This window comes from Arctopsyche grandis, chromosome 1 (genome assembly GCF_051622035.1).
Source record: "Arctopsyche grandis isolate Sample6627 chromosome 1, ASM5162203v2, whole genome shotgun sequence".
In the NCBI taxonomy this organism is placed as follows: domain Eukaryota; kingdom Metazoa; phylum Arthropoda; class Insecta; order Trichoptera; family Hydropsychidae; genus Arctopsyche; species Arctopsyche grandis.
Window position 1 is genome coordinate 39,580,763 of NC_135355.1, and position 12,134 is coordinate 39,592,896.

Sequence of the window (12,134 nt, forward strand, 5' to 3'; positions counted from 1 at the left end):
TACCTGCATGTATTGGTCTGGCCGCCCTCAACCAAGTCGCTCGCAAGTCGCACGGTGCGGCCCGGCCCTAACTTTCCCGATTGCTAAAAATTTGTTATATTTTTCATGTAGGTAATTGACATGCAATTATACTTCAATTATAAAAAGCTTCTTGTGAATGAAATATGCAATTACAATATTAACTATTTGCATACTTTACATATCATCAAAAGCTAAAATTTTTTTACACATAATAATGTACTAGAATTGCAATTATTCATGTAATCAATTCTTCGACCCATAAATTAATTCGCGTGACATATTAAACTTCTTACTTAATATGTTCTTACTCAATATGCATTTCCAACTTGATTTTTATACAAAACATATACAGTTAGACTAAAGATTACATCAAAATAATCAAAAATTAATAAAAAAGCCATTTAGGACGTTATTTCACATGTAATCGATGCGACGAAAAACAAGTTGTCAAACTTAATTATAATATTTTAAAATTAATACTAAACCTGCATCATCATTGCTCATATAATACTTGTTCAATATTATCTATGGATTTTAAATTACAGATGCGGAATTGAATTATAATAAAATATGACGTTGAAGCAAAATTACAGCACTTGGTTGACTGGCTTCAAAATGCTATCACGTATACGAGTATATGCCATTTATTTTTACATATTTACACGCACATAATCATTTTAATAATATTCAAAACCTGTTCAATAAACTGCACATACATACTTCCTGTAAACAATATGAATGTATGACTGCATGGTGTACAATTCTCATACAAACATTCTCTGTCTGGATGGACCTTTGTAATCGATATGGGCACATAATGAAATAATTATAAAATAAATTCAAAGGATGTTGTGATAAAAGGTCGGATTTGTATATCCGGTTTGAGTTTACAATGTATGTATCTTTGTCCAATTGCCGGACGACCGGAAAACCGGACGAGCGTTTTCTCGGCTGGTGCAGGCGTGCAGCACGCCATCAGGTTCCAGTGAACGGGCTCAAGGAAAACCTGACTATTCGAAGGTTGTATCGATGAAAACTCGTTTGGTGCAGCAGCCCAGTGGAAATATCGAAAGAAGCGATGGGAAAAGTTTAAGTTCAAACACCACCAACGAGCATTTTCATTTTCCCACCCACCACAGTAGTCCAAGGTCGAATCGATTTTCAACCCGGAAAATGGCTTCGACGACCAACCAGCTAAATGCTTCGAATACCTGTGCACTTGTAAAAGGTGGGGCGGAAACAATCAGACGATTAGCAACCTTTAAATGAACAATTAAATTGTAATACATTTATTTATTTAACGTTTTTGACCATTGTGGCATTACAGGAAGAACCTAATGCGCTACAAAGACCTACATAATAAAATAATAAAATAAGAGAGGGAGAAAACAAAAAAAAAATAATAGATAGAACAAAAAGCAAAAGCAAAAAATTAAAGAAAAGTAAAAAATAATACAGCATTTAACACAATCATAAAAAGCTTTAAAGTAATGTTACGTATACTAAAAAGAGCCGCCAGTTAAGTGCAATCGGATTAGGCCGAGGCGCATCCCTGACACTGTGCGACCGTTATAATTGGTTTCGAGGATTATCTGCAAACTAAGTGCAAGTAAGCTAAACAATGGCCACCGAATTGGCGTGGTAGCGGCACACGGTTGCATTCCCGTGGAGTTCTCTGAAGTGACCGATACCGTGGGGCTGAGTGTCGTGGGAATACCTATCCGAGTACGCGACCATAACAATAGGTAAACAAACCGGACGTCAAGTGACCTATCCGTTATAAGGCGGTACTTATGCAATATCAAGACATTCTGAACGGAGCGCTGCCATTGCGTGTATCTCCTTAATCACCAATAAATGCTGTGACACGACTTTGGCCTTTTACTTGGATCCACCACCCACCCGTACGCAACAGTAATAATTAAAATTAAAATAAGTAAAAATACAAATAAGGAAATGTCTTGCACCTGCAGCCTGTTCCGATAAATAAGAACAAGCTACAAATACAAAACATCCATGCGAGACCCAAATGGAAGAGAGTAGATTAAGATTCCACACATACATACATCACATTCAAATGATGAGCGTAGGTTACCAGATAAATATGTTAAAATAACATCCGATAATCTACGAAAATATCGCATTCAGGCACGGTAGCAACTATTTCATTGAGAAGTCGAATAGCTCTTGGAATAGAAGCCATTCGAAAAAGAGCTGTGCCAGCAGGAGGTACAACCATCAAATGATGATGTCTACCACGCAGATAGTCCCATAAAGGACATAAATTCCCAACTGTTCCAGCAACAACGGGCATGACGTATTACCACACAGTAGTTGGAGAACGAAACAAAACGATAATAATAATATGTATAGCAACGGACGTGACGTATGAGGATATGAGGCAGACGCGTGGACACACACCTAATCAGAGCAAAGTATTCGAGACGCGGGGAAGCGTGGTAGAGGGGAAGTGGGGGAGGGGGGGGGGGTTGTGGAGCGTTAGTTGACGACAGGCATGTGCGACGTTGGGCCGAATCACGGGTGACACACACACACACATTTCTTTCATCATTTTGAACGGGTTGGACTGATAAGCGCGTAATGCGCGCATTTTTTATTACGATTAATATTACGTGTGTCCGCGTGCCTATAAATTACCTTACTAAATATTTATATTATAACATATAACTTTATTTTAATTTGTGTATCAATTCCTTTCCGAAGTCACCCGTTGATATCAACGAGCACAACACTAGTACACTAATAAAAACGGACGCGATTTGTGTATGTATGTATGTGGCAGACGCGTGGAGACACAGCTAATCAGAGTCACAGAGGTGCACAGCCAACCAGATTCAAGTGGACGAGGAGATGCGGGGAAGTGGGAAAGTGGGTGGGTGTGGAGCGTTTGACATTTGCGACGTCAGGCCGAGCGACGGGAGCGTACACACATACCAGTGGCGGCTCATCTATATGAGTTGCGGGGCTACAGCCCTCCCAGTATAGTACATATGCATGCTATTTTTGTCTGCATTTGATCACCGGTATGGTTAACGAGCTACTACAGCCCGATTAATCTCTGCAGCCCCCCTCTATGAATTCTCACGAACCACCACTGACATACACACATCCAGGAAGACACACACACATTCATTTATCATTTCGAACGAGTGAACGGTTTGGATCGGTGAGCGTGTAATGCGCGCACTCAACTTTTTACGATTAATACATGGCGCGCGCATATATCTTACATTATATTTATATATAACAAATAACTTGATTTTAATTCGTGTATCAATTCCTTTCCAAAACCACCCGTTGAAATCAACGAGCACAACACTAGTATGTAAATATTCCATACAGTCATTTTTATAAGCATTTTATTGCACCAATCGCTCGAGTCTTACGCTGCTTGAATTTGGTCAGCAATCACATTGATATTTTCAATATTTCACCGGATAATCTATCCGTATTTTTACTGTTTTTTACTTTTAATTCAATTTAAACTATTTATATATGTGTTTTTTTTTTTTTGTGTATTATTTTCATTTTTGATTTTTCAATTTATTAATTCTCAATTTTTCAATTTTTAATTTTTATGTACAATTTTTTAAATGTTTTATTTTATTTGTTTTTCTATTATTGTTGTTTTATTTTTTCTTATGTATTTGATCTTTTATGTATTGTCTGGCCACAGTGTCATATTGGGGTGACCTGTAAAGACTCTGTGGTATACTTGTATATTAAAATAAATAAATAAATATTAAATTAGTTTCACTGGCAGAACCAATTACACTCTTCCGATCGCTTTGATATTTTACCGACATACGGAGGCTACCTTTCATTAAATTAACCAAATGTCCCCGATATAACGTTAGAAGAATTTAATAATTAACGAAATCATCAAAATTTCATGAGAATCGACTGTCAGATCGACGCTATGACAGCTGGCTATCAGATGCGCCTGCTCGCCGCCCCTACGTAACTTCACAGGTTATAGGTCTGTTACCGAGAGTTGGCGCGAACAAATGCGCTTATGTAGTGTCGGTGAATAGGTGTATAGCATGCTGTCACACTGCATTCAATAATAAAAATAAGCTCTGTCCCTTTAGGGCTATTCTGTGCGAGTCAGAGAGCGCGCCAACTCTCAGTAACAGACCTGTACACATGTACATACATAGTTGAAGAGTATAACAGATACTTTTTTTTACATCTCATATAATTTGAAGATAACGTCAAACTTTCTTTAGCATACTCTCTGAAATGTCAAATTACCATTAGCAGTGGCGGACTGGGACTGAAATCAGTGCATGCCAGGAGTCAAAGGGGGCCCACCCAGGGTTAAAATAATTTGTCCCCCCCCCCGCACATAACAAAATTTTCTTCTTTCCATCACGCTAAAAATCAAGGGAAATTTTTTTTTTTCAAAAATGGGAATAAACAAATTTAGGTACAAGAAAAATGGCAAAAGCAAAGTAGATCCATAAACTACATTGTATATTTCGTTTTAACCCTTGTCCTAGGTAAATAGAATGCATCATAAAAGAATGCAGCATAAAAGCGGCTTTTACTTTCGGTAGAAAACAATCAGGGACGTCATTTCTGCTTTTTCTTTGGGGGGAGGGCAGGCAAAGATTGGTCAAATTGAATTTTTTTATATCGGAATAAAAATGGAAAATATTCTTTGCATACACCTTATTGAGTTATAAAATATGAAAAAAATAAGATTATTTTTGAAAAAGTAATTATAAAAAAATATTATGTAAAAAGAGAAAAAAGCGCCGCAGGTGAAATTTTTTTTCCACAAATCTTTACATGGTCAACATTAATCGACCATCAAACTGAGTCACCTAAAAACTATCAATTAACTTAATTTCTACCGACTGTCTTTTCACTTTATCTATGTACATACATATGTACGTAATAACATTAGATAAAGTTTTGTTTTGTTTTTTTTCAAAGCACATAGCAGCGATTATTTTATTAGTTACCCAAACGTAACATACATAAGAAATAAACGTTCATAGATCCATAGTATCTCATTAATCATTAAATACATAATATTTTCTAAATTCACACTATTCCTTAATTTAGGCGAGTGCCCCCCTATGCCCCCCCCCAAATAACGTCCCTGAAAAAAATGCATAATATTTTCAATTAATGTTATAATATTTTCAATTCATCGAAAATCGGGATTTTGGGGAGGGGGCCCCTATCCTATATTTCTATTTACATGGATGTGTCTAGATTAGGAATAGATTTTATATTCGGAAAATGTTTAAAATTGTGTATTTAAATCTTACTATATCATCGAAGTATAATCAAATGTTATTTTGAAAATATGAAGTAAATTTAAATCGCTGGTTGATGATGAATCGTCCCATCAAAATTGTTTTAAGCAATTCAGTTTATATTATTCACGAAAATTTGTTTATTCCCATTTTTATTTCAGTAGTTAGTTGTTACATATTAGGTATTGGTATATACATAATATTGACGTTGGAAATGGGCCCGGCAAAAGGGCCCACCCAAATGTTGAAACTTACATTTCGAGCCTAATAAAAAAATTTAACCGATTAAACTTTAGGTCCCAAAGTTGCAATATCCTATACATTTTTACACACGTGAAATAGTTAAAAAGTTAATTAATTTTACTGAGGGCCCATATTTTCTGACAGATAGTGGGGCCCACATGCCATCGGGCATGTTCGCTTGTATGGCCAGTCCGCCACTGACCATTAGGATGTTATCCTTCGATTCCTTGATTACCTCTAATTGCATGTAAGTATGTGTTTTAATTTTTCAAAAGACTTTTTGAACGTCAATTCCTTTTTAGAATTTTAGCATGTGTAATGTTTTTTGTGTTATGACGTCTTATTTTATCTCTAGATTTGCACTTAAAAAGGCATATTTACAAACCTATTTTTATTCCCATTGAAAAAACTTTCTGAACGACAATCTTATACATATATTAATTATCTTAACGATAATTATATAGGGGATGAACGAATGAGACGACTGGCATGTTAATGCACGTGTTTATTATATGACAGCTGAAGACGGAGTGGGTAGCAGCTCTCCGAACCCAGCCGGGTTGGTCCCCACTCGCAGGAAGGCAACCAAACTCGACCATGTCGTATAAGCGAGCCGCCACATCACTCCCCCCCCAGCATCAGCGATACCAAAATTACAAAGAAACAAATTTTACAAAAGAAAAAAATTATTGTTACACAAAGAGAAAAAATTATTACGTGGGGAGAAAAAAAAAATTGTTGACGTGGGTCATCCGCTGTGTACATAGGTGTACCGCCCTGAATGGTCGGTAGATTCGAGGGCGGTGACGTCGCGAGCAGGACGGTGGGTGGTCCGATGGTCGCGCCGATCAATGCGATGCTGCGGCGGCGCCGCTCTTCCGAGGCTGATGTCGGTTGGTGGGGCGGCGGGGGCGGCAGGGGTGGCAGGGGCATCGATGTGGTTGATGATACTCCGAGCTGGACTGTGAGTCGTTGTGGCTCGTGGAGGTGTTGTAGCGCTACCGCCCGTCTCGGCGTGACGACGCTCGTGGGGACGGACGGGGCCTTGATGATGATGATGGTGCTGAGGTGGTGTATGTCTTGTGGTGCTGGATGACCGTTCTATGTGTAGTGGATCGCGCATGACTCCACATCCAGCTGTCAAGATCGTCGTCTCATTCGCTCCCCCATTTTTTAAAAACACCTGTCGTCGACGTTGTGGCTGGACTCCAGTCGATAGGTAGATAGGTAGGTAGCCGTGTCTGCTCGTTTATTGTCACCCGCGGGCCGCGACGCGTGTTGATGGCGATGGGGGCGCGGCGGGTAGCTTCCCCGCCTGGCTCGGCGAGGCAGGGATGAGCGGCATGTTGAAATTGATCGAGGCTGCGTGGCTCGATGTCGGGGGTCACCAGTATAGGGGATGAACGAATGAGACGACTGGCATGTTAATGCACGTGTTTATTATATGACAGCTGAAGACGGAGTGGGTAGCAGCTCTCCGAACCCAGCCGGGTTGGTCCCCACTCGCAGGAAGGCAACCAAACTCGACCATGTCGTATAAGCGAGCCGCCACAATTATAAGATTTTAATAATTATTATTCACCAATGTATGTATTATCAATGTACAAGTACATATAATATATCTCACTGTTCGGTGACAATTTCGCACATGGCAATCGCACATACTTTACGAAAATCCCGATCATGGAATATCTGGCACTCTAAAATTCCACCCACTGAATGTCGCACACGCTAACAAGAATTCGAGTGCCAGATATTTCGTATTCACGATTATCACGTGCGAGATCGCTATGTGCAAAATTGTCCGTTTACCATTTTTCACATATATAAATTACGCCTTCATGAAATGAAAAAACTACTCGTGTTCAACACTATGGAGTCGGGAAGAAAGTGGTAGCCACCAACATGGTCAAATTGGTCCCAACTCGCAGGATGACAACCCAAAGTTGACCATGTTTTAGAGCTCCTATAACATTATTTTAACAACATATCCCCTTTCAATTTACAACAAAATATCATTTAAAATAAACTACTAATTGAAAATTGTATGATTCGATATAAAATTTTAGCTGATCCAATTCACGTGAATAATTTGTCCTCACCTTATAAAGGTTTGATGTGTTTTCCATCATTGGTCAAACGGATAGTGGGATTTAGCAACAGTTTGACCGCAAGTGGGTGAAGTACACAAACTTGCGCCATCATTGTTGACTATGTGAACGGAAAAACCGTTTTGATCACGTATCATACTAATGTGGTTTGATCTTGTGCAAATGTGTGTCTTAATACCATATCCATGCTTAGTAATCGTCGTCGAATAATTCCATTCTTATAATTGCAAAGATTCGTGGAGATCATACAGAAAATGGTCGGGGGGGGGGGGGGGCTCAAAATTAAAATATACTACATTTTCTCGATGATTACTAAAAATATTGGTATAATTACAATATCTAGATTGACCGTCTACTGCCAGAGCTTTTCGGACTCAATATGACAGTAATTGTTAAGACAGCTTCGCATCAAAAATCCAAAAATATAACCAACAGAATATACCAGTGGTTAGCATATAATGCTTTGAACAGAGTGGTCACGGGTTCAAATCCCCTGGTTGCTGCTGGTCAGACCTTGGATGTGTGACTCCAGGTCTATCGTTTCCTATAAGAGTTTGCCAATTTATCTGATTTTCATTGAAACGGTTCCAAAAAATTGGCAACCTAACCCATTTTCTCTTTACCCAGACTTTGGTTTGTGATTCTAGGTCGATCGTTTGAAACGGTTCTAACAATTTGGCGACCTTTACCCATTTCTCGCAATTTTAGAGTTTTCAGCATCTCCAATTTCACTGATTCGTATGAAAATGCTGCAAATTTGTCCATAAATGTCTAGCAAATTTCGAGTTTCTAAGCATCTCGAAATCTGCCGATTTGCATATATAAAAAAATGCTCCGAAAATGTAAGTTCTATCCGTAGAATCTACGGCGTAGATGTCTCTATGATTAGGGTCTCTGGACTCGATTCGACCCGGACGGGTAATGACTTAAAACCCGGATTCGGGATCCAGGCTTCAAAACCCGCGGGATCGGGATATTTACGTAAAAATTCAAAATGATTTTCAGTTAATACATTGAAAATATCCAAATATGTATGTGTTATTTATAGATTCTGCGTATACATGATTCGGTTCGGTGATTACTGGTCACAAAGTCACTAAAATCTCTATAACGGAACATCTGGCAGCCGAAAAGTCCATCATACTAACGATACCTATACTAAAGATACTAAAGAGAACTTGATTGCCAAATATTGTGTATTCGCGATTTTAATGGCAAAAATTGTCTTTGTGACCACCACAATGTGACTTATAATCCAATTACCACATGATTCATATATGACCTTATTTGTTCGAGAACTTGATTTTACTTATGAGTTCTGAGAAAACTGCGAACAATGGAACGGATTTTGCAAATACTGAAAATAAATATCGAAAACGATACGTTGTACTGAAATTTGGCTAAATTTAGAATTCCACCCATATGCAATATTTTTATAATTTTGCCTTAGACTACTCTTAGACTTTAGAGTGTAAACATCGTTTCAACATCATCATCATACCTGATTTCGTTAACGGCAAGTACTTTATTTTAATTATTACTTGTAATTCTCTTAAAACATCAGTTTTATTCTTAACCGAATATAAGTATAGTTTTCAATATATTTTCCGGAAAACTACAAAATTCTATAATAATGTAGCATATGCTAAAAGGAGTCGCCGGTTAAGTGCAATCGGATTAGGCCGAGGCGCATCCCTGACACTGTGCGACCGTTATAATTGGTTTCGACGATTATCTCCAGACTAAGTGCAAGTAGGCTAAACAATGGCCACCGAATTGGCGTAGTAACGGCACCCGGTCCCTTCTTAGAACTGAGAGCGATAGCGTGGGACTGAATGTCGTGGGAATACATATCTGGATACATGCCTAAACAATAGGGAAGTAACCGGACGTCGAAGATGCCCTGACCGACCTGTCCTTTATAAGGAAGTACTTAGACCTTATCAAGGCATTCTGGACGGAGCACTTGCGGTGCGTGTATCTCCTTAATCACCAATAAATGCTGTGAAACGACTTTGGCCTTTTACTTGGATCCTCCACCCACCCCTACGCAACTATAATAATGATAGTAATAAAGGGATACAAAATCACATATTTGCTAAGTGTGCCGATAATATTGGTATAGTATTGGTATATGTTTTTTATCACCTTCTATAATTGTATAATGAAACAAAATAAAATTTGAATTTAAAATCTGGAAGTTTTTGATTTTGATTCGGATTTTCAAAATATTGGACCCGGATCCGTTGGGTTTAGAAAACCCGGGTTTTCAGAAACCCTATTTATTATATGATGCTTCGTTTAGATTATTCTAAAAATTGTACTATATATCGATGTTTGTAATCGGCCAGGAAGGCGAATTGGAATTTACCTGTTTGGCCTTCCCGGTATATAAATGTAGGTAAGAATAAAAATAAAATAAAATACTTTGAACTTATTGATTGTGTAATCATTACTAACATAATATAGGTATACAATTTACAAATATTGTGTCGGCTCTACTTTCTAGTTCTCTTTTATGTATAATAATCTATGCATTTCTGTTCTTAATGTTTGAATAAACCCAAGACAATACCTAACTTCTCTACAGTGCTTTAATTTGTACAATTTTAAACACTGTCTGTGACGAAACATATACATATGTAGATAAATAAAACAATCAATCTAAAAACTTATATGTATTTATATCGACTGTATTTCAATTGCATTATTCTATTGTACATATCACGTTGCTTATTATATAAAAACAGTAAAACTTTTTACTTTATTTTTAATTGAAAAGCGATTGATTTATTATTGTTAATTATCCAATATCTCTATTGAGATTAATACAATTCGTTCTAAATGTAAAACCACAATCAACTGCTCTGGGTCGATTCGTCTTTTGTACTTTCATCCTCCTGCTCGTCCTCAACTTCTTCAGGCTCGTCGTCGTCGTCGTCGTCGTCATCGTCACTGCTGTCACTATCTTCACTGTTATCCTCACTCTGTTTCAACGCCTTCTGTGCCATCAAGTCTTTGAATTCTTTCACTGTTATTTTGCACGGCATGATTTCACGCAAAAAGTCTAATGTGTCGTCCTTCTGAACTAGATTCGCAATGTGTTTGTATTCTAACAGTTGAGAGCTGCAGTCTTCGTAGGCTCGTTTGGCCATATCGGCAATGAATAACTCCTGAAATGAAATTCAATTAAGTCAGTGAATAGAATGATTATTTTTGATAAGGTTCAATATGCATATGTAGAAGCGTGCTTACTGTGACTCTGGCTACCAGGACTAGGGGCTCCTGTCTGACAGACTCCACGTCTGGTGAACTCTTCATGATGGTTTTGACCCGAGATAAAGGGAGGCACAGCTCACGGCTGCGGGGCCCCGAGCCTGCGCCCCCGCTCATTTTATTCGTCGAATCAACTGATGACCACCTGTCACCTGTCAATAAAACCGCCAAACCGCTAGATGCCAGTTGACAAGCAGTGCTGCCACACCACATTCGTTACAACTAAAACATCATAGCATTTATTTTTTTAACACTAAAATAATATTAAATTAGCATTAAGAATCCCACAATTGAACAACGATTTGCTAACAATGTTTATAACATTTTATAATTATCTAATATATAATTTCGAAAGAGACTTTGTATGGAAGGTTTGGGTGGTAGAATCCTTGACGTTATCGAAAAAATATAATTTCCTATGACGACGATGGTAATTGTACTGTGGCGGCTCGCTTATACGACATGGTCGAGTTTGGTTGCCTTCCTGCGAGTGGGGACCAACCCGGCTGGGTTCGGAGAGCCACTACTCACTCTGCCTTTAGCTGTCATATAATAAACACGTGCATTCAACATGCCAGTCGTCTCATTCGTTCATCCTCCATAGGACTATTCGTCACATTGGGGTGGTCACAAAGACAATTTTTGCCACGAAAATCGCGAATACACAATATTTGGCACTCAAGTTCTCGTTACTATGATAGTTATCGTTAGTATGATGGACTTTTCGGCTGCCAGATGTTCCGTTATAGAGATTTTAGAGACTTTGTGACGAGTCATTTGTGACCAGTAATCACCGAACCGACGACGATATCGATATCGAATTCGATTCCGTTTTCAATTTTTTTTTCAGTTTTGGATCCGGATTCCTTTTTCATTTCATGATTGCTTTTTCAGTTTTGGTTCCGGATTTCTTTTTCAGTTCCGGATCCGGATTCCTGTTCCAGTTCCCGTTCCCCTATTTATTTATTTATTACAATCAATGTACACTCGTCATTACTAATCGCTCCAATGCGACGAGTATACGATAACGGTCAGAATACAATAATACAATCAGAATACATAGAATATAATAATTAATCAAGTACAGAAATAATAATCACAGAGACATCTATGGACTATTTTTAGATTTTGTGCACAATTATTATTACAATTTTTATACACATAATAAACACGAAATTATAGAGATGTCTAT

The 12,134-nt window shown here is 38.1% G+C and overlaps 1 protein-coding gene across 1 annotated transcript; it reads right to left on the bottom strand.

Moving 5' to 3' along the window:
• Window positions 1–10,096: 10,096 nt before the first annotated feature.
• Chrac-16 (chromatin accessibility complex protein 1) lies at window positions 10,097–11,134 on the bottom strand. The gene is made up of 2 exons (XM_077429907.1): window positions 10,922–11,134; window positions 10,097–10,839 (listed from the first exon to the last, which is right to left on the bottom strand). Exons 1-2 carry the CDS (start codon window positions 11,057–11,059, stop codon window positions 10,525–10,527), a joined length of 453 nt encoding a protein of 150 aa, XP_077286033.1. The 5' UTR covers window positions 11,060–11,134; the 3' UTR covers window positions 10,097–10,524.
• Between the last annotated feature and the right edge of the window lie 1,000 nt (window positions 11,135–12,134).

Coding starts and splice junctions, on each gene's coding strand:
- Chrac-16 (XM_077429907.1), bottom strand. CDS start 11,059: ATGAGCGGGGGCGCAGGCTCGGGGCCCCGCAGCCGTGAGCTGTGCCTC. Junction 10,840..10,921: donor TCCTGGTAGCCAGAGTCACA/GTAAGCACGCTT, acceptor ATTTCATTTCAG/GAGTTATTCATTGCCGATAT.